The sequence below is a fragment of the Poecilia reticulata genome, linkage group LG2, assembly GCF_000633615.1.
Source record: "Poecilia reticulata strain Guanapo linkage group LG2, Guppy_female_1.0+MT, whole genome shotgun sequence".
NCBI classification, from domain to species: domain Eukaryota; kingdom Metazoa; phylum Chordata; class Actinopteri; order Cyprinodontiformes; family Poeciliidae; genus Poecilia; species Poecilia reticulata.
In genome coordinates, this window is record NC_024332.1 from 3831562 (window position 1) to 3853708 (window position 22147).

The 22147-nt window shown below is 39.2% G+C and overlaps 3 protein-coding genes across 20 annotated transcripts in view; 1 reads left to right on the plus strand and 2 right to left on the minus strand.

The window, feature by feature from the left end:
- LOC103475843 (peripheral plasma membrane protein CASK) overlaps nt 1-11490 on the minus strand; it is a 35689-nt gene extending 24199 nt beyond the window's left edge. For 6 of the 14 annotated variants that reach the window (XM_008427873.2, XM_008427865.2, XM_008427848.2 and 3 more), the window contains exons 1-2: nt 10525-11487; nt 1813-1925 (exon numbers count right to left, since the gene is read on the minus strand). In XM_008427873.2, the coding sequence (XP_008426095.1) occupies nt 1813-1925; nt 10525-10589 (178 nt within the window). In that variant the 5' untranslated portion in view covers nt 10590-11487. Of the gene's footprint in view, nt 1-1812; nt 1926-10524 lie in introns of all 14 variants that reach the window. The other 8 variants (XM_008427799.2, XM_008427781.2, XM_008427821.2 and 5 more) reach the window with 4 other exon arrangements.
- Nucleotides 11491-14085: 2595 nt separating this feature from the next.
- On the plus strand, nt 14086-17894 carry cenpl (centromere protein L). Its single transcript, XM_008427743.2, has 5 exons — nt 14086-14216; nt 16065-16227; nt 16316-16570; nt 16652-17224; nt 17544-17894. Exons 1-5 carry the CDS (start codon nt 14197-14199, stop codon nt 17616-17618), a joined length of 1086 nt encoding a protein of 361 aa, XP_008425965.1. The 5' UTR covers nt 14086-14196; the 3' UTR covers nt 17619-17894.
- Nucleotides 17895-18336: 442 nt separating this feature from the next.
- On the minus strand, nt 18337-22147 carry LOC103475814 (FUN14 domain-containing protein 1). Of its 5 annotated transcripts, none has more exons than XM_008427730.1 (5): nt 22058-22147; nt 20331-20499; nt 19825-19900; nt 19417-19524; nt 18337-19203 (listed from the first exon to the last, which is right to left on the minus strand). In XM_008427730.1, exons 1-5 carry the CDS (start codon nt 22107-22109, stop codon nt 19126-19128), a joined length of 483 nt encoding a protein of 160 aa, XP_008425952.1. In that variant the 5' UTR covers nt 22110-22147; the 3' UTR covers nt 18337-19125. The 5 variants fall into 5 exon arrangements, with proteins under 5 accessions (XP_008425952.1, XP_017157812.1, XP_008425932.1 ...); XM_017302323.1 differs by having other exon boundaries at nt 19423-19551; XM_008427710.1 differs by having other exon boundaries at nt 19417-19551.

The following is a 22147-nucleotide window of genomic DNA, read 5'->3' on the forward strand; positions in this document are numbered from 1 at the left end:
GAGCCCCTTTTCTTCCATTATTCCCTTCCCCTCCTCTCTACGCTCATCCTTAGCCGTCTCATTGATTATTCGTTGTCGAGAGCGACAATGTGGCCTAATGTCCGCGCGGGGCCTGGAGCGCTCTGAAAGGAACCGATGCCGTCCTCTGGCCCCGTTCCAAATCTTCCACGGATGGTTCGGCCAGACTGTTACGTAATGTTCACTTTGAACTTTATTTTGACACAGCTGACAATCTGGCCGTTTCTTCTGCTGATATGAAGAATAAAGCAATAATAGATTTACAGTAAAAGCTTCAATCATGGCCTTTAATGAATGTTTCATATATAGGACTACATGAAGGATCCGCTGCTTTACTGAATGATGACCAAACCGCCTGGTCAGCCAATTGCAGCAGGTGACTATGGCAAACCGGTTTAACATTTAATCACACAATCACCAATCTCCAATTCCTGTTTGTATTAGGGCTGCAAACAACAACTGTTTTAGTATTGATAAAAGCCACATTCTGCTGATTTTTAACATAAATCACTTAAGCCTCTTCTTATTCAATATCAGAAACACATAAAACATATCTACAGGATATTTTTTTTTATAGGAAATGAAAAATTTTTATATTTTTGGTACAGTTTAGGCTTAATTACCCATCTGAGGATGTTGTTCTTTCAGCAAATGGCATTTTCTGAGTTTGTACACTCCAGAGTTCATGATTAATCGATTACTAAATTTGAGTTAGATGAAAAAAGACAGATGGGGAGGGACTACAATGTCCTTCTATATTTATACAGACCCAGAGAGAGCATTTTAAAGCTTTTAGATCCCACACACACACATCTTTAATTTATACATATTGGAGTTGTTAGCTTCTCTTTGTGGTTTGTGGGACAGATTGTTTCTTTCCCACTGGAAGCAAACCGCTTCTAGGTTCAACTCTAAATAAACTAAGAGCTATATTTTCAACCGGATCACAATTTTCCTGTGCTCGTCCACAACTAGAGTTCGGTCGAGCTTTCACACCTGCCTGAATTAAACAAACTACCTGATGAAATAATCTCTGGTCTGTTGAAAGCAGATCAAACAGCTTGGAAACCACATCTGAACCCAAAAGGAGAGAGAACTGAAGCAAAAAGAAAAATAATCTCAATTCATCACCTTTAAGAATTTTTACATCTACATCTATCAAATTAATCAGAGATAGAAAACATCCAACTAATCAAACATTCGAGTGAATCAAACCAGGCTGAAGTTGGTCAAATAATCTGTATTTTAAGTAGGAAATTGCAGGTGAATTCATTCATCGTGAACCTTTTCCACGTCAGCTCCCTTAGTTCATTTCCTTGTCTTGCTGTTACTGGCTGTAGGGCTCATCTCTGGCTGGGGCGTCGCAGATGGCACATGATGGATGCCAACGCTGCCACCAACACGCACACACGCACCTCTGATCTCAGCTTTAATCTCCCTCGTTGACAAACCTGCGCAGCGAAACGCGTTGCGTTGCACAAAAGCGAACGTTTCGACATAAACCTCATCTGTGGGACGTTCTGCTTGATTTATTTCTGTGAAAATACGATTATACGCTCTCTGTGGGTCGTTGTGTTTGATATCAGAGCCAAGGAGTATTTGTGGATTGCTCCCAACTGTTGTTTTAGCCCACAAGGAGAGGCAGGTGGGTGAGTTTACGCAACAGCGCAGGGAATAATTTACAATTATTCTTTGTTAAATCATTCCAGAGAGTCCGTTTGAAGTTTTCCTTTCTGATTGGAAGTATTCCTTAAACTTGAGCGACCGTGGAGTCGTTCCTGCTGGTTTTCTCACCTTCCGTGCTGAGGCCAGGGCTAGAGGTGAAGCTGGCCACATCCACGATCTTCACGGCGAACTGTTGGCCCGTGTCCCTGTTGATGCAGCGCCTCACCACGCTGAAGGGACCCCTGCAACACAAACGGCCCAAATTAGTCAAAGTCACACATGGTGGCGTGTAGCTATCCCACGTAAAAACACAGACACACACACACACACGGCGGGTTGTCTCTGAGAACACTCCGGGTCGTTCGCAGCGCGGTTAGCTACGCTACGTAGCCTCCAGCGCTTGTGCCAGTGGGAATTATAGTGCAGAGCAGCTGTAAAGTCTAAAATAAAAGCTTTATTACAGAGACCGGCGCGAGTAAGACTTTTCCCACATAGTCTTTTTCCAAGGCAGGAGACATTGTAACGTGGGTTTCAAGCATTCGGATGCTTTTCCTTCGGGAAGTCGACAGGAAGATGGATGGAGAGCAATCCTGGCACAAAACCAAGCAGGAATCTCCTGCTAAACTCATAATTAATCATCCAGATCAGCTTCATTACCTGTTGAAATGGCAATACTTCCCCAAAAGATTCATCAAGGAAATTACTGAGCAAATTGAGATCCATTAAAGTTCTGATTTCAACAACGACGTTTATCAAATCCGTGGTTTGGCACCACTAATCATCTGTTGCATCTTACAATGGCAGATTGTAGGAGACAAAAACAAACTTAAGTTCTTCATCAAAATGTATGCATGGAAAGTTTAGTGGAAGGAAAAAGTGTGGAGTGCATAAGCAGCAGGAATAACCACAGCTTTGCTTATTGCAACAGTCTGTTGCAACAATTAAATTAATTGCATAAATTGAGATCAATAATTTCCATTCTGATGGTTTATATTTTTACAGAGACTTCATAATCCATTTTATTTGTTTTTGCTTGACATGTTTTATTTTAGGTATTTAAATGTTTTCCAGTTCAAGTATGATGTGTTCTTTACAAAATTAAAGTTTGTTGGTCTTTGAGTGGGCAAACTTGCATAATTTTGTCATTAAGATTGAAAATGATCTTAAAACAACAATATTATAGCTAACCGGACAATTTATCAGTACGGTCAGGGGGGAAAATGCATCCCTTAGCAGTCAGTTGAAGTGTTTTAGAGTTAAACGGAGGGCAAAAGGTTTCTGCCAGCGGCAGCAGATCAGAGACAACCTGTCAAATAGATTCAGTCATTAACTTCTCACTATGTAAACAAGCAGCAATGAAACTACTCCAATGAATTTCTTTAGAAATGTATTTTATCCCAGCACCAAACGCCTGCTTATATCAGCGGAAGTGGTAAATGGCGCCTACACAGAATATCAGATGCACACCCTGGACGGTGAGGAATGCAAATAGTATTTGGCTTTATTCAAAACAGAATTTGCTTTTTTTGATACATACTTCTTAACAAAAAAAAAAAGCAGAGTGACAACACTTTGCAACACTTCTGAACTGAAACCTAAAATAAGGGATTTGTGAGTGAAAACCTGAGTGTGTGAGAGCAACAGTGGATTTGTTCACATCTGCTGTGATGATCAAACCACCAAAACAAGCACAGGCAGCATCTGGATGCTCGTCTGGAAAACAACGTGGTTTCCCTCAAAGTCAGCAGGAATCCCGAGGAGAACCCGACCTCCTCCTGACCTTTGCCCTCCTGGGTTTATGTGCTGTAGCAGCTGTGTTTACCCGTTGTTATTCTTAAAGAGCTGGGAGGTGTTTGACGGGGAGGAGGGTGCATGAGGGATTCCAAACTGGATTTACAACAAAACACACTTATTCCCAAAAGCAGGACAGCCTTACCTTCCTGCTCCAACACGAGATTAACTTGTCTAAGCAGCTGCAGCAATGTTGTAAACATAATTTGTCTCATAGCTTCAACATTTGCTTCTGAAAATGTATCCGACAATAAACAATGTTTTCAGTAAACTCAGGGTCTGATCCTGCTAATGATGTTTACACATTGCGCCAAGTGAGATAAAGTTTTCATAATGGAAACTCATAGACGGAAAAAAAAAGGATGCAATAGTACCAAGAAAAAAGGTAAGCCTTAAACGTGAAAGAAAAACCAGGGAGTGAGGAAGAAAGGAGATGAAAAAAGGCTGGAAATAAGGGCACAAGAAGAAATAGGAGAAAAAAGATTAGGAAGGAAGTTACAGAAAAAGAAAAAGAGAAGCAACAAAAAAGGACACATGAAAGGATAGGAGGCAGGGATGGAAGGGAAGCATGGATAAAAAAAACAGACTGTGGAAGGACAGCAAAAAAGAGCGAAAGAAACAAGGTGGGACACAAAGAAGAAAGACAGAAGGAGGAAAGGTCACAAGGACTGGTAGAAAGAAAGAAGGAAGGAATGGCACAAAGACAAAATAAGATAGGAAAGGATACAAGAAGAGACTAAGGGAGGGAAACAAGGTAGGAACAAAGAGGAAACAAGGAAGGAAGAAAGTTGAGAAAGGAAGGAGAGGTGGACACCAAGTAGAAAAAGCCAAAGATTTAGACAATGGAATAGTGAATGCTGATCATTTTATTTTTTCCTCCTGAAGTAAAATCCCCATAATTGTCCCAGACCACACAGGAAACCCTGTCAGCATATTAATAAACACTATAACCATAATCGAGGATGAACCTGTCAGCTTCTCCTGCAGCCATCTCTTCTCTCCTGACGGCCCATGAATCAAAACTTAATTTCAAACCTGGGTTGATTTAAACCATTAAATAAAGCGGTATTTCTCATCACATCATTTGGAATAAATAAATTATCCAAACACCCAAGCCTCATAGAGCCATGAAGCCAAGGGTCCTTGCAAAGATGGAAGCACAGACGTGTGCAGAAACGAGCCTAAGGAGTGAGTGTTTGGGGGAAGAGGCAGCGGGGTGGGGGGAACACATGCCATTACTGACATCACTGCAGCTGCACTTGGTGGGCTCACGCAAAAAAAAAAAAAAAAAACACCCACATCCCACCGACAGCAGCAGTCGGCAAACATCAGGCCGAGGTGGCAGCCTGCTGCTTGGATTGCATCACTTGTCTGCTTCACGGGGGAAAAAAATTATTACATCCAAATCATTTTCTTATGTAGTCCTATTTTAAAAGAAAAAAACTTTTTTTTGAATAAATGGCAGCAAAAAAAATCCAAAAATTTTTCCTGTAGTTTCTCACAAGATTTCTGCTAAAAGTTAGCTTATTTTAGGACTTGACCACTGACAATTACTTCATTTAGCCATCAACTTTGTCTTCTTAACTTAGCGTTTTTTGTGACTCAAGTATCTTCACACCTTGGTTCACTAACTCCAGCACCTTCCTACACGATGTAGAAAGTGCTAGAACAGCTACAGGCCAAATACTGAAATTCCTTATTGCTTCTCAGCATCATGGCTTTTATTCCTTTATTAAGAAATGTAAATTCCTCAGTCAAAGCTTCAACTCATACATACAAACAAAAACAAACAAACAAAAGCAATGCAATTCTCAAATAAATTTGAAGAGAAAAGTAATAAAACAAAATGTAATGCAAGAGCTAGTTTGGAAAATTTGAGGGGATATTTATGACTTTTTAAAAGCAACATTGGACAAAGCTCCAGTCTGAGCAGCTGATAAACGTAGCATAATTTGCATCAAGGGCAACCTTTTGCAAATAACTGTCCAAATTGTTGAATTTGTGATCTCTACTAAACTGTTCATATGCAAGTATGTCAAGCCGAAGAAAGAAAAGCAGAACCTGATTTATTTGCTTAAGCAGGAGGGTTTGTGTTGATTTGTTCCCCTGCGAAGCGGAAGGCTACATGACCCAGACAGTAATGCGATCCCTTATTGATCTAAGCAGGAATTGCAGCTGTACACGCCTCAGCAGACGGAGGTGTCTGCGTGGCCAAATGGGGAATGGACGCCTCTCCAATTTTACTACTTGGACATTCTCCTGACTCCAAAAAAGTGGTTTTTGATGAGAAAATGCCACCGCTGCTACGATTACAAGACAATGAGATTTTAAGGATCTCGAATATTCACAAGAAACTTTATTATTATCATCCAGCTCACAATAAGCCAGGGGACTGATCACTTCATTGGGTTGGATTGAGTCACACAGCGTAATACTGTTGGCAGTAATGAGCGCCGCAGGGCGGAAATAAAGACTCTAATAGTGCTTCTCGACAAGCAAAGCCCAATTCAAACACAATCATTACAGACAAAACTGATTAAATTACCCCAAAGCCTTTCAAACACTGTAGCTGAAGTCTCAAAATAAGCATGTGGTGAATGTTGTACTCCTAATCTCATTTACAGTAGGGCTGCAACTATTGATTGTTTCACTAATCGATTATTCGGACAATCTGATTTTTTTTTTTTTAATTGCCACATTCTGCATATTCTTTATTTAACCACAATTTTAAATACAATATTAGAAATACAAGATGCAAATAACCAAATAATTCAATTCCATTTTTAAATAAGGAAAAACATTTATTGTCTAAAATTCAATAAAGTTTTATTGAATTTTAGTGAATTCTTGACAATTTATAGATTCCTTGATTAATTTTTGCATTATTGATTAACATTAAGAGAGGTTCTCTGAGTGTTTTGTTCTTTCAGCAAATGTTGTTTTTTTAAGTCTGTTTAGTTAACAATAAATTAGCAAATTAGTTGATTATTTTAGTAAATCGATTAATCACAATTAATCTGATTACTCGTTTCAGCCCTAATCTATACTTGATGAGTCTCGGAACTAGGAATCTCGTTAGACAAAACAAGATGCCAATACTGGGAGATTTGGCTTCATTTTAAGCGTTTTCCGCCTGCCGTAACATCCACCTATAGGCGGCGTCAATAAAACCCGGGATAAAAACGAGGCGGAGTGCTGCAGTGTCTCCCAGCATTATTTATATCCGTAGCCTCGGGGCCATCACATTCCCAGCTCCACTTGTCTCCATTGATCTCCCTCAGCTTCCCCCCAACTCTGCTGAGGAAAAGTGATCCCCTCCTCCTAGCCGGAACACATCCCGAGACTCTGTGGGCTCAACACACTTGATCCACCAAAGGAGAACTGAGTGGATAAGAGGGATCTTCTGCTCTTTTCTTTGACATTAATCTGACATTTCACTTTTTGTAGTCAAAGCTTCAAATGGCCCTCAGATGACGACACAGCCTCCTCCTCTACTGATTGTTCTGGACTGTGTAACAACACCTGGATGACATTCAGCTGGTTATGCAGATATTATGTACATATTGATCAGTCGAAACGACAAATTTCAACTACTAGCACTGAAATATGCAAAACAGAGAGTTTTATACAGGGCTCTAGTCCTCGACGCCATTGTCTTGTACTACCTTTAACTTGTTTAATCAGATGAATTTACTCAACTGTAGAGATGCATAAGAAACTGAAAGCATCACACGAGAGTCTAACAATCAAATAAACAGGAAGGCGAGACAACAGAGACTCAAACGTCTCTCTACGTGACTTTCTAACCACACAGGGGCAAAAGCAGCTGAGCTGGATTAGCAGTGCTAGGACATGTTGCCATGGAATATCGTCTCTACTGCCAGGATATTGAGATCTTAGCATTAAAGTTGAAACGATTAATCGATTATCAAAATAATTGTCAACTAATTTAGTTATCGTTTAATCAGTAACTGGAGCATTCAGACCCAGAAAAAAGGCAATTTGCTGAAATAATAAATCGCCGTAATTAAGCCAAAACTGTATAAAAATACATATATTTGGATTTTAAATTTTTTTAAGTTCTTTGTAAATATGTTCTACCCAGAACTCCTCGTCACTTAGTTCAAATTCTGTAAAAAAAAAATAAAATACACACACACATAAAATCCTGTTATTGCATTTCAAGCAATAAAATGTTCTTATTTAAAATGGAATTATTTGTTAAAATGCATCTTTTAATTTATATATTGTAAAAAAAAAAAAAAAAAACCTTAACTGATCAAATGAAAAATCTGTGCCTTTTTTTGATCAATCAATTAATTGACAGAATAACTGATTATAAACATAACTCTTTGTTGCATCCATGGTTAGCATTTAATAAAAGTGATGAGACTAGTTTGACTAATTTCAAACATTCAAGATAAGATGAAGTCTTTGGATCCAGTTGAGAAAAGTGCAGGTTTGTCTTTTTGATAACCTTTTCACGGCCCTCAAATCTAGAGCGAGACGTTTCCGAACCCCTCAATGCTTGCAGGAGGAAACGGAACAAAAACATTCATTTCCGGTTTCAGTACCCTCAACCTCTTTTATTAAATGCTGCCTCCATCCCTGTTCCTCCTTTCTGCTGACAAATTCAACACTAAAAACTCTAAATTAAGTCGCCTCTTTAAAAACACATCATTCTTTTGTTTGGGATTCTAAGAGCAACTTGTAAGTGTGATTGATATTTCTGTTGTTTTGTTCATTCTGTGTTATTTTCATGTTCAGATTAGGAGTTTTGGATGCATTTTTTTCTAATTTACAGAGAAAATTAAAGGTTTTTAGCCTCTTGTCGGGAAATAATAAGCTCATTCCCTTACCCCTGTGGACAAAAAACAATAATGTAATGCAGTTTATGGTTTTATACAGTGCAGTATAAAGTTCTGATATGGTGCACCAAATGCAGAAGTTATTATCTTCTCAAATGACCCAGAAAAGTAGTGCCTCATCTCCTCTTGTGCCACATTATCAATAAAAGAGTCCTGGAAGATCTAGTTATTTAGCCTCGACAATAAATTTTCTCAATCCATAGTTTACCCTTATTAAACCATAAATAAAAGAATTTATTGTCAATTTACATTAGATATTTTTTACAGTCTTTGACCTGCAAAGACAGGGTAGCGGTAGACAAATTCAGCAATTGGTCATCGGGAATAAAGCTGGAAAAACTGATATTTTTCCTTACATAAAAAGCATGAAATCAATTTTAAACTTTTTGGTTTCTCTTTTGTGGGGGGGAAAATAGAAATATGCAATTTTCAGGTTGTAAAACTGTAGGGACAGAACTAGAGGCAAAACTTGATAGCTCTACGTCAGTGGTCACAAACTGCATTCCTGGAGAGCCAGAGACCTGCAACTTCTAGATGTGTTCCTTGTGGTACACGCTTGAATTAAACGGCTAAACTGCCTCACTAGCATGCAGTCAGGCTCTACAGAGTTCTGCTAATGAGCTAAAATTGGAGCTAGGTGTGCTGAAGCAGAGAGACATGTAAAAGTTGCAGGACTCTGGCCCTTGAGGAATGCAGCTTAGACTATGAGATAAGCTTGCAAAAAAAAAAAACACACCATAATTTCAACATAAGTTAATCAAACTTTAGAACATGATTGAGTGTCTTGTTTTAATTTTAAACATTTACTCCTAAATCGTGACTACAATTTTTTTAGCGTTGCAATTATTCGTTATTTTATCAACTAAATTTAGAGATACTTTTCCAGTGCTTACTGCACCGAATAATTTAGCAAGTATCAAATATAGCAAGCTAATAATAGAAGATTAATCAGTCACCGCTAATTACCATCTTCTTGAGTTCTGCCCATTTCCAGAGGTGCTGGAAATATTTCCAAGCAGCAAAAATTGCATTTCATGTAATTGAGAGGGAAAGCATAGCTGCCTTCTTTCAGCCATCTGACCAGCAGTGAGCAGCAAATAGAGGAGAGACAGTTTCGTATTACTTTACTTGCCAAACAGACAGAAAACTGCTCATTTAAGGGCTTGTCTGTTCAGGGTTATTCAAGACTGTGTGGAGAAATGCACAAAAGGCTGCTTTGGGCTCAGAAAACTGAAAAAGGTAACCTGTTAGTTGCACTTCATGCGTAAACTTACAAAGAAAAAAAAAGTGTGTGTACCTCATTAAAAGCAATAAATGGCAACAGGGTGCAAGCAAAAATAGAAAAACATATACTGCAGAGGATGAACTAGCAAGTCAAGATCTTATCAGACTAATGATCCAATTTAGACTTGTAAACTCCTCTTCCTGCATGGAACATTATTCACCCCTTGGCCTTTTTGTGTGCATTCAAATTTAAACTACTGAGCAGACTTTCCTGTAAAATCAATCAAACCCACTTTGAACATCGTTTGTCAACTGTAAAACAAGCAGGAATTGTTTGCGAATCAAGATACTAGTCTTTTGCAACTAATATTTTGCAACAAAAGAAAGTTGCTATCATTTTGAGTCAAACTTATATATGTGTGTGTGTGTGTGTGTGTGTGTGTGTGTGTGTAAGCATATGGGTCAACACAATAGGGAAGATTGAGACAAAAAGTTGCTTGGGTAAGCTAAAGTAGTTGTAACTCAAACTGTATGCAGTGCCACTGTATTAGTAAATAATTTATGCGGATCCAAGCAGAATATAGTAAAAAAATTACACAAGGCTTAGCAGAAGCACACACTCACTCTTTCCTATTCTAAAGTATGTGCCTCTTGTGATGTCATTGACCCAAATATGCATAGAGCAGAAATAGAAAGTTTTTATACATGTGCTTTACACAAACTTTGAATTTTTGCTTCTCATATGTGTTTACACAGTCAGCGTGTGTCAATTAATGGCTAAGAAAATACACCCTTCTGTGGTAGCTTTAAAACCAGTGAAGATGGTATAAATCCAACCCTACCCGTTCAATTAACCTTTCGCCTAGTATACCTGTGCGCCAAGACATCAGCATGTTTCAAACAGATGTGGTGAACGTGTCAATATGACTGCAATCTATGTGAACATAAAAATACTCACTTGCCGATCACCTCGCAAAGCTCGTACACATCCTCGAACAGCACGTCGTCGTCCGCCATGGTCATCTAGGTAAGCTGGGATGCTCTCCAGAAGAAATCCCACCCACCGGGGTTTGGAAGTAATCAATGTCAGCTTAATTTCTTTGTCAAGTGAGGTTACTGCTGTGCCGGGAAAACACGCAGCTGCTAACTCAAACCCCTAAAAAAACAAAAATAAACGAGAACACAAATAGCCTCTAAAATAAACCGAATTAGCCGGTTAGCCGCATTTAGCTGGCGACCCAGGCTGTCAGTCTTCGGCCCCACCTTCTCCCGAGCTCCGCTCCTGGTGGGCTGGCTAAGCCGTAACCACAGACGAGACCCCAGGGCGTGGAGATTTCCTCGCTCGTTGGAAGAAAAACACCCCTTTTAGCATTGCCTCGGGTGTGTACCCCACTGGCGGAGATTATTGCACCCACAGCAGCATCCACAGACACGTCCCGTGCTCCGACCTAAGATGCTGCCTTTCGCCGCAAGCTAACGGGACTCTCGAGAAGGGTTAGCAAGCTAGGTTAACGCGAGCTAGCAGTCGACAGAATCACCGGTTGGTGTATCACAGATGGCTTATCCCCACCGAAAAAACGCTATGAGCTCGGGCTGCAGTGTGCTTCAACTTCCCGAGCCCAAATCGAAGCCGTTCGCGACCATGTCCATAGCCTTCTCTGTTGCATAGACCGCTTGTGCTGGAGAATATTAAAATTGTACCGTGAAAAAAACCCACTCGTTGCTCTCGGGTTTTACGCTTCCTAAGATGCTGACTGGCTTTGCCTGGCTGTTTTTTTTTTCCGACTTCCAGAAATGCCAGACTCCTCCCTCTGTCGACCAGACAAGTGGTCTTTCCAGAGCCAAAATGGCCACGAAGAAAAAAAAAGGCCCACACACGTTTTTTAGCCTAAGTTGAGCCAATATGGCTTCCTGTTGTGGCGCATTACATTCACAGTTTCTTGCTAATCTCTCCAATGGTTCCAGTCAGTGTATCCCGCGCAGGCGTCAACCAGCAAAATCTCATCACCTTACGTCAGCCTTTCCCCTTCTTATCACCATCATTTTAACAGACTCCGTGTTACGCTCGTAATTATATTTTCTGTCAATCATAGCCATTTTCACACATTATGGCTACTTGCTGAATAATTAAACGGATATTGTCTGCACTTGGACAAAAATGAGGTATAAGCAGAAATGTCAGTGATTCCCAAATTCCCATGGGTCATCAGAGACATGCCTCAAAACGTAGGTTTCCAATACTGGGGTAGCGGGCCCAATCAGTGTCACGGATATCTCTGTGAAACCTGACATGTTCTGCATGAGGGGTCTACAATTAAGTCAAATAAAAATATTTGTAGCTGCCATTAGCATATGCATATAGTTGAAACCAGAAGTGTACATACTCTGAATAAAAAGACATGCACCTTTTATCCCTTCACTGTCTGAAGTTAAAAGAGAGCAAATTTCTCTTGTTTTAAGTCAGAATTACCTAAATTATTTCTATTTGCCATGATAATGAGAGAGAAAACATACCCACAAATTTCCTTAAGGATTAAAATCAGTTACTCATTCCCCCAACATGTCTCTTTACTCAAAATTCTACATGCAAATACCACTTTATAAGAATGAAATGTATATATAATTTTACATTTTTTGGTGGAGTGTTTAGCAAATGTACTAAAATTTATTAAAAATAGCAAAAATTCCAAAAGGACTGTAGGGCTCTCCAGCGAATATTCTGCACAGATTTTTTTCCTTACATAATACTTGGTTAAAGCATTCCATTTATTCCTTATTCTTACACCCCGATATAAGATTCTGGATTGTTTTAGAGACTTTTTGCAAAGCCTGCAGTGAATAAGACTCATGGGAATGTTTGTTTACCCTTATGAAAGGATAAATACAACTTTTTCTTGTCAATTTACTTCAGATATTTTTATAGGCTCTTTGACCAGCAAAAAAAACAAGACAATGGACAAGCACATGGATCCATTCTGCAATTAGTTATTGGGGAAAGAAACTGGATTTTTTTTCACACTCTGCTTAACTTTTTCTTAAAGAAAACACTTGAAATCTAGATTTGCCTGGGTTGCTCACAAGGTCTACATGGTCCTTTAACCAAAAGCCAAATCTGCTTTCACATTTGACACAAACATTTAGATTATTCCTCAAGTGCAGGAGTTAAAAAATATATTTATCTCCTGCTCTCAATTGATTGCAGTAACTGGAACATTGATTAACATATTTGATGTGTACTTGATGGTTTTGATTATGGCACTTGACAAAATGAAATGTTTATTGCTTATTTTATAATTGATGATAGTATGATGTTTTTTTTATAATTTAAAGGACTTTCAACTGTCTTGTTGCTGAAATGGCTATACAAATACACATGACTTAACTGTGTAATGTTTCTTTTCTTAAGTACTTTTAGTTTTACTCTAAATGTAACTCCAAGAAACCTTCCATGAAGTACATTTTTTGTGTCATAAGTCCGCGGGATATTTCCTAAAAGTACTGGGGATCATCAAAACAGCTCTGTTTGCCTCGCTATTTATTGTTTGGAGAGACACAGATGGGAATGAACAAGGATATTGCTTGCCACTAGATGGTGCTGTGTATTTGGAGTATGTTCTGCAGTTTCCATAGTTCTGCATCCCTCCTCACACATCCTCCTCAGGCTTCCACCATTGGTTGAACCCACCAGCTTGTACAAACCATTTGATTGGCTGTTGATGTGGTCATCATGCTGTCTGCTGCTCAATATCCCTCCATTCAATGCTCAGTCAGTCAGAAAACATAGAAATACACAAACACATGAACAGTGCACATGTGGAACTAGAAACAATAAGTACGGCCAAAGCAGATGGATGAGAATCAAAATAAAGTCTAATGAAGATGAAAAATGAGAAAAGGCATGGGGGGTGGAGAGAAAAGAGCCCTGTTTCTATGGCAACATAGTTTCGTGTGAAAGGGAGCTATAAAATATGCACACACTTCAATTCACATACAGGCGCAAAGATGGAGAGTATGGAGAGCCCCTAGATTAAAATAAACTTAAAGGAATACAAGTACCTGCACCCCGACATTTAATGTTTTTCTTGCAGGAAGTAGATTATCTTTTTGGTCAACTGTTTCAATAAATTCTAGCTGTGAAGTTGTGCCCGACTGATTCAATGCCTATATATTCACCTTGTCACCTTTTTGTCACATTATACGCATGAATTTTTTTTAATTTTAGTTTTAGTATTTTGGACGGCTACTTTTACTGAGTTTAAAGTATGTTAAAGTAGCGCTGCCCTTACATGAGCACATCTTACTGATTTTTTATTCTACCTACTTTTATTGCAATGTGACAATGTAAGAAGTTAAACGGGAAGTCGTGATTTTGAATAGCATTGCGAACGTACTCGTACCGACTGAGCAGTAGATGGCAGTAATACGCCGGTAACCTGAATGCGAACCGCTGGAATGCTGGAAGACGAAGAAGAAGAAGAAGACCGCGCGTTGTTCAAAATTAGTTTCCGGTGCACGTCAATGCGTTGCTTGCCAACCGCCTTAAAAAAAAAAAAAGAAGAAGAAAAAGATTAGTTTCCGGTTTTTGTTACTGTTTGTTATTTTCCTCTGAGCTTTGGTCGGTAAACAGAGCATGGAGGGGTCTCGTGAAAGGTACAGTTTTTCAATAATATCTGCACTTTTTATTGGGGGTGCTAATTTAATAAACGACATTAAATCTGTCGATTTTTCAGCTTTCTCTGTGGGACTCCTTCCTCAGGGGGCGTCCAGCTAGCTTAATGGCTCACCACTTATTTTGCTTGAGGTGCTATTTTGAATGTTTTGGGTGTCTTTTATTAATCTCCATTGACTATAACATTTAAATCCAACAGAGTACGATAACAGATTTGAGTTTTCACATCACTTTATTCTCGCTTTCATTTGCTTTGGGCAACAATATTTTATGCCATAGCGGAATCACTTTAACTTCGACTTTTCTTCCTCAGATATTTATAACACAATTTTCCGATAAGACTCTGGAAGAGCTACGGCTTCTACAGACAGTGGTTGTCAGACGTTTTCATCTATTCACTGTTGGCATAGCTATATTAGCTGTCAACATGCGCGTTTTTTAAATGCAATTTGTGCATAGGTTTTTATTGTGGCTTTCTCAAATTCTAAAAAAGTCGAGATAACATAGGGTCAATATATAGTTAAGCCATATAATTACATCCACTGTAAAAAAGACACTCAAATTTTTGTGCTGTGACATTACATCAGACTTAAATTTTCTGTTAGAGGGCAGTTATGATCACTAAAATTATCTTTTGGATAAATGCAAAGTAATGCAAGCATTTATTCAAATGTAGAATTTTAATATACTACTAGGCCTTTAGGGCTGCACAGTGGCGCAGTTGGTAGAGCTGTTGTCTTGCAGCAAGAAGGTTCTGGGTTCGATTCCCGGCCCCGGTCTTTCTGCATGGAGTTTGCATGTTCTCCCTGTGCATGTGTGGGTTTTCTCCGGGTACTCCGGTTTCCTCCCACAGTCCAAAAACATGACTGTCAGGTTAATTGGCCTCTCTAAATTGCCCCTAGGTGTGAGTGTGTGTGTGTGCATGGTTGTGTGTCTCTGTGTGGCCCTGCGACAGACTGGCGACCTGTCCAGTGTACCCCGCCTCTCGCCCGGTACGCTAGCTGGAGATGGGCACCAGCACCTCTCCCGACCCCACTGAGGGACAAGGGTGTAAGAAAATGGATGGATGAATGGATACTAGGCCTTTAATCAGTTGGGAATTACAAATTGTTCAGAGGCAAACTAATCACACATAATCTGAGGGCTGGAATGGACCTTAAATTTAGTGGCTGTACCAACCGTCTAGACCCCTCAGATCTTCTGGTTCTGGTCTGCTCTGCATCCCCAGAACCAGAACCAAACGAGGAGAAGCAGCATTCAGTTTCTATGCACCACAAATTTGGAACAAACTCCCAGAAAACTGTAAAACAGCTGAAACACTGGGTGCCTTTAAATCTCAATTTAGAGACTGTTTAGAGTTGCTTATGGCTAAATTAGGATTAGAGTGTGGGTTTTGATGTCTTCAATGTTTTTATCTTTACTTTTCATATATTTATTAATGCCACATACTGTTTTTTTGTTTGTTTGTTTTTTTCATTTAATTATGTAAAGCACCTTGAAATGCCTTGCTGCTGAAATGTGCTATACAAATAAAATTTGATTGATTGATTGGAAAGCTGGTAAATTTTCTTAATTAAATTCAATTTATTTGCTTTGCCCCCACACACACACACACACACACATTATGATCTATGATCTACCTAATCTGCCAAGAACAGTTGTCAGAATTAAGCCAGAAGCTAGTTGACTTCCAAAGTAAGTATAAGAATTCAAGTTTGCACAAAGAACATATTGCAACCCAAAGTGTGAATAAGCAAGATGTTTTATCTGTCTGTAAAGTCTATGTTCTGAAAAAAATTAAATGTCCTGCATCTATTTTTGCTCTTCAGGACTCCTCACAGCGGTGTTGTAAAGAGGAGGAGCAAAAGTCAGAGCTACCGGCGGTCAATCCGCACCTGCTTCGGCGTTGCATCGGGGCTCAGTCTGACGCCGGCACTGACCGCACGAAGAATGAACATCAGCAGGAAAGCTCCAAGGTCTCAAAACATCACTGTGAGTTGCATCTGGCTTTCACTTGGTTGGATGGTTCTGTTTGTTTCGAAAGTCATGGAATGATGACCATGTTTTATTGATTTCAAAGGAAAAAGTGAAGCCAGAGCACCTGGCGTTGCTGGTGAAAACGGAGTGGCAGCTGTCGTACGTCACTCCTCTCTACCAGTTCAGACACACCCAGCTGAAGACCTATGCCCGGCAGCTCTCTGCGTTCATTGCTGCAGAGAAACAGCAGGGCCTGGCGGTGGAGGTGGGGGGGCTGCAGAACACCTACAAAGTCTTGTTCTCCRTGCTGCAGGGGCTGGCAGAGACGAATGATGACCCTGAGACTGTCCTCATCCAGGTAGTGACAGGACTTGGACGTGGAGGGTTTTCCAGCCGTTTTCGGTTGCATTTCGTCATCTTGTCTCTTTTTCTTTTAAAGGTACAGTCAAAGCCAATGCTTGCAAGGCAGGAAGATCCACCAAAGACTGTTTGGAGTGGGTGGTTATCCTGCATCAACGGTAACCCCGAATACCTTCAGTCGCTTCCGAAGGATTTTACCTGCCTACCTCTCTTTTGCAGCAAAGGGGCCGAGGGCCTGTCCTCTTTGGTTAAATCTTGGTTACAGACAAGCTTTGACTGCTGCTTTGGTCCTCTCGACATCAACCAAACCACTCTGCAGTGGCTTGCTGCCTTATGGACCAACTGTCATATGGAAACCAACATCCAGAAGTTGAAAATGATTTGGACTCTCCCAGTCGTGCCACCGCTACAGGTGACTTACACGGTCGACTCTGACGACGCGCTGGACCTGTGGAGAAGCACGAGGGAGAGTTTGGCAGAGAAGAGCAGGGGGGCAGAGGATGAAGTGTGTATCGACTTCTCGGAGGTGACAAGGTTCATGCAGGGACTCATGAGCCACTTTTACAGACACTTCAGGGTGGACCTTTCAGCTGGGGAACTGAACCAAGTGTCCTCTGCACTGGGATCAGCCAAACTCAATGGCAAGATAAAGGTACTGTACTGACATAGTGTGTATATGTGCAGTGGTTGAAAGCAGGATTTCTCTCTAAAAAATAATAGTTCAACTGGTTTCTTGGCTTTCTCAACTAATTAATGGAATATTTGTACCCTTTATTTGTTCTGGATTTTTTGACTCGTTACACCTCGTGAAAATTTTCTAGATAGGAAAAACGCTGACATGTTCAGTACGTATTTTTCGCCACTATATTGACCAATTAGGGGTGATGCTGAATTTCAGGCATCCTGACTTGCAATGTATGTGCGCTACACTATTTGAAGCAAATGTTTTCCTTTTTGTTCTTTTATTTCAGATTTCCAGTAGCAGATATCTGATCAGCATCTTCAGCCTGCTCACCGAATGTGCCCTCCTGAAAATGCCCATCTAGCTGTGACACTGAGCAGCCATCAGAAAAAAAACAGACTATAGGTTTGTTTTTTTTAGTTTCCGCTTTAATTCAAATGTAAGTGAACCCAGACATTATTTTTTTGGACTTGCACCATCAGTGAAATTCATTTTGCTCACAATTATGACGAGTGATGCTGAACCTTAACGGTGTTTCAGATACACACCTCCCTCAGTTTTGCACCTTTTTGTAAATACAGTGAATATTCTACTTTATTTGTAACTTGATATGAATAAAAGCAAAAATGATTGTGTTTCATTTTGTACAGAATGTGAAATGTACAGACTTGTTTAGAAAAATAAGTGTAGGAAAAAGTCGACATTTTCAAACTTTATTTCTTGTGTTCAGGTTTAAATCAGTTTTTTATTTTTTTGTCATCACTTCATCTTGTCCGTCCATCCTCCCATTTGTTTCTCCGTGTGTTTGTGTCAATATGTTCTAATATAACACACTAAAATAGCTTCCAAACCTAAAATGAAACGCATTCTTGCTGAGTTGAACTTCTGACTTGAACTGAACTCGCTCTGAAGAGGAGCCATATATTAGTTGATATTTCAATGTATTTTCTATAGATCATAATAGTTGTGTGATAATGAACTTTGAAATAATGTGTAAGCATGTTTTTTCTTCTACTAATCAAATATTTTCTAATGAGAGGCATATGTAAATCTCCTGATGAAAGAGCAAACTTTAAGAAAACTGAATTTCAACAAATTCAAGCATATTTATTCCAAAAAGACACAAATGAAATGCAAACAGGGTTATCAAAATCATGTCAAATAAAAACAAACAGCAAAAAACACCTGTTGAAGATTTAGCAACATCTTCAAGAACAAATGATGATATAGCTTATTGCACTTATACGAAAAAGGCAAAAATAAAATTCAAGCAACTTAAGAGTAGAGTTTGACTGCTGTAAATAATGTAACGACACTTTTATTCCTACACAAACGCCAAGGGACTCACAACCACTACAACAAGAGGCTCACGAGTCAAAGTTGCTGCTTTTGAGTAACCAGACACTTTCATTTTGTTTTTGATCTACAGTCTGGTCATTATTACAGTTCAGCCAATGACCATCCAGTCATTTTAAAAAGCATTTTGATCATCCCGTTTGGTGCGAAAATGCACAATTCTTTGAGAAAACTAACTTTTCTAATATTCCAGCAACATAAAAAAAGGTAATTCTTGGGATTAGTTGAGAGTTTGGCCACTCCTAGTGTATGAAATATGTACAGTTCTGATGAGAATCGAAATATTTACAATGACACTCACAGCGGTCCATTTCAGTATCTAAAAGGAAAAGAAAACACTTGGATAAAGCAGGAATGCCACTGTCGCAACAGATCATGCTTACATATATAGCAGAACCCCTACTCTCACTTCAGTATGTGATAAATGAGACACATGGGGCAAAGAGGTAAACTATGGAGAGAAATGTAGTGATAAGATTCACAGTAGATGGCAGGGTAATGTGTGAGCTGCAGCTTTACGATGCCAGTCCCAAAAAGAAGCCACCAACAAACCCGCTGGACAGGACGATGTTCCTCTTTATAAAATCTGTGGCCTGCAGGAGAATGAGGCAAAAAAAGAAAACTTCCTCAATCAGGAAACATTTTGATGTAGCTGTTCTAACCTAACACTAGAGGGCACTGCTTTGTTTCAGATCAACACCACATTTAATTCTTATTTTAATAAACTTTGAAAAGGATAAATGACATCAGCATGATTGAATTTAAAAAAAAGGGGGTAGAAAAAGAGCAAGCTTTGTTCCAGGTACCTTTACCTCCTCAATGAATGTGTTTATTTCAGGGGCTGCTTTGTTTGCTTTCTTCTTCAGGTGCTTTTTTGCTTTGTTTACGTCCTTCTCCACCTTTTTCCAGTCCACCTGCACGTAACCACTGTGGTTAGCAATCTGCAGGAGGAATAAATCATAACCAGATGTTTATCTCAATGTGAAATATAACAGATTGCTTCAACAGATGGAAAAAAAAGAACCAATATGAATGCAATGCTGTGTATGCACCCAGATGGCTCATGTCCACCCAGAGCCATCACACACAAAGCTCCTCTTTCTGTTGAGCAATACTCTTCACTTTTCAATTTAGTATTCCAAAGGATGAGGCAACGTTTTGGTTTTTTATTTTAAGCAAAGGGCAGCATTTAAGCATCGTTTCCATGCCTTTACCTGTAAAAGAAGGAATCCTCCACCAATGGCAGTTGCCGCTATCTTCCCGACTCTTTGGAAAACATAGCCAGCACACCTGGACAGGTTGCAGAAGCGGTCATTTTCTTTGAAAGTCTCAATATTTTTGTCATATGACAATAAGTTTGACTAGATTTTATTATAATTTGATGCAATAGACCAAGTGTTCAGTACAAACTGTATTTTATTGACATGTAACAGAATAACAGGAGCTAGTTTTAAATACAGAAAAACTACATTCTTTTTTTTTCTTCAAATTTAAGATTGCATCCTACTTTATGTTTGCCTATCACATGAAATTGATATATATACATATACTTAGATTTTGTTATCTGGATAAATATTAACATTTTCAATAGGTAGAACTTTTGCAAGACATTGTATGTAATCGAGAACATTTAAAGTGATATTATCGTAGACTTAATCGTTTAACTGATGGGAAATAACTGCATAGAGATTCTGTTTTAGTCGATTCACAGTGTCCTTACCAGCCAGTCACCCCTCCCATCATGATCTGGGTGGCCACGGAATATTTCTCAGCAATCGGCCCGGAGTTGTTCCCAAACACTCGACTCCACCACTGGTGCCTCCGGGCGTACTCTGTGAGGTCCACCACCTCATAGACCTCATCTTCGCTCTCTGGGTCGTCCTGTCCTGCTGTGTTGTTAACCACAGGAAATGTATATTTTAGGCTGTTACTGACCCTAAACTCAACTGCTCAGTTCATACGTGTTTTTTTATTAGGAGTTACAAAGCTAATATTAGCTAGGTATATAGCGAATAGCTCCCGGTGTGATACGGGTTTGTTTTTACTGTGTTTGAAAGATATATTCCATTTCCAACACTAGGTTTTTATAGAAAAAGAATCAATAAATCATTTAGAACTAACAGTAATCCCAACTAGAACAGTTGCTAACCTTCTCTGTGGTCCCCCGTCGCCATTTTGGAGATACTAGTTATGTCACCGGGATGTTGACAATTCTAAGCCACGCCCACATCATGATGACTTGCTACGTCACGCAAAAAAAAAGTCATTTTATTTATTTACATTCAGTGGTTTAGGAAATTATTTGCAAATTGCATTTCTTCGTTACTGAACTTTATGAACTAAATGATAATAATAATAAATAGTTATTATTCAAATTTTTTTTAAAAAAAAACACAAGAAGACATAAACTCAAGACAAAAAGACTCACACTTTCGTAGTGGTTTGTTTAAAGAGAATTAACACGTGCCTGCTAATAAGAAGTCATCATAAACGGCATGAATGAAAATAGAGGTGTCACATGTGTCGAACTCCAGTCCTGGAGGGCCACTGCCCTGCAACTTTTAGCTGTGCCTCTACTGAATACCTGAATAGAATAATTAGGTCATTAGCAAGGCTCTGGGGAACTTATATACACAAGAAGGAGGTAATTAAGCCATTTTAGTCCCGTGTTTTGTACCTGTGGCACATCTAAAACCTGCAGGACAGAGCCCTTGAGGACTGGAGTTTGACACCATATTAAAGGGCAAAATTTATTTCAGCTTCTCCTTTTAAATAGAATAATATCGGGAACTGCAACCAACGAAGGTGTGATTTACATAACACACATCCCAGATATCTGCAAATAACTGCAAAGGACAAAAAATTTTTAAATAATCGTCTCTATAGCCATTAGAAATATGATTCTATCAGATGAAAATGTAGAATCACATTTTCAAACTGATGAAAAACAATGATTGAAGAAGTGTATTATTAATGTAATAATAGTAATAATAATAATGTGTAATATAATATGCATATGTATGTATATATACAATAATAGTGATAATGATAATAAAGTGGTTTATTTGTTGATGCTAAAACTTACGGGACAAATTGTGAGGGTTAGTATCTATCTATCTATCTATCTATCTATCTATCTATCTATCTATCGTAGTGGTATTAATAATTACCGATTTTCAGGGACAAATTTACATTAAACTATAAAAGAATGGTATAGCAGAGAAGTCATATGGTAGGAAATGGGCGCTACTATTGGATGAAATGGGAAGAGAGGGCGGGGCTAGAACGGCGCGTGGGTTCGCTTGGGTTTCACAATTATAACAACTTTATCTTCGCGGCCGAAACGCATTTTATCGTGAAATACCCACATCTTGGATACTGCACTCAGTTACGTGCATCGCAACAACGGGATAATATTACTTTGTGATGAAAAATGTGAGGAGATACCCGGAGAGCGCTTTTGTGCCCCCCCGACAGGATTTACTACACCGAACAGCATCTTATCATCCTGGGGAAAAGTTTTTGATCATTTTGTTG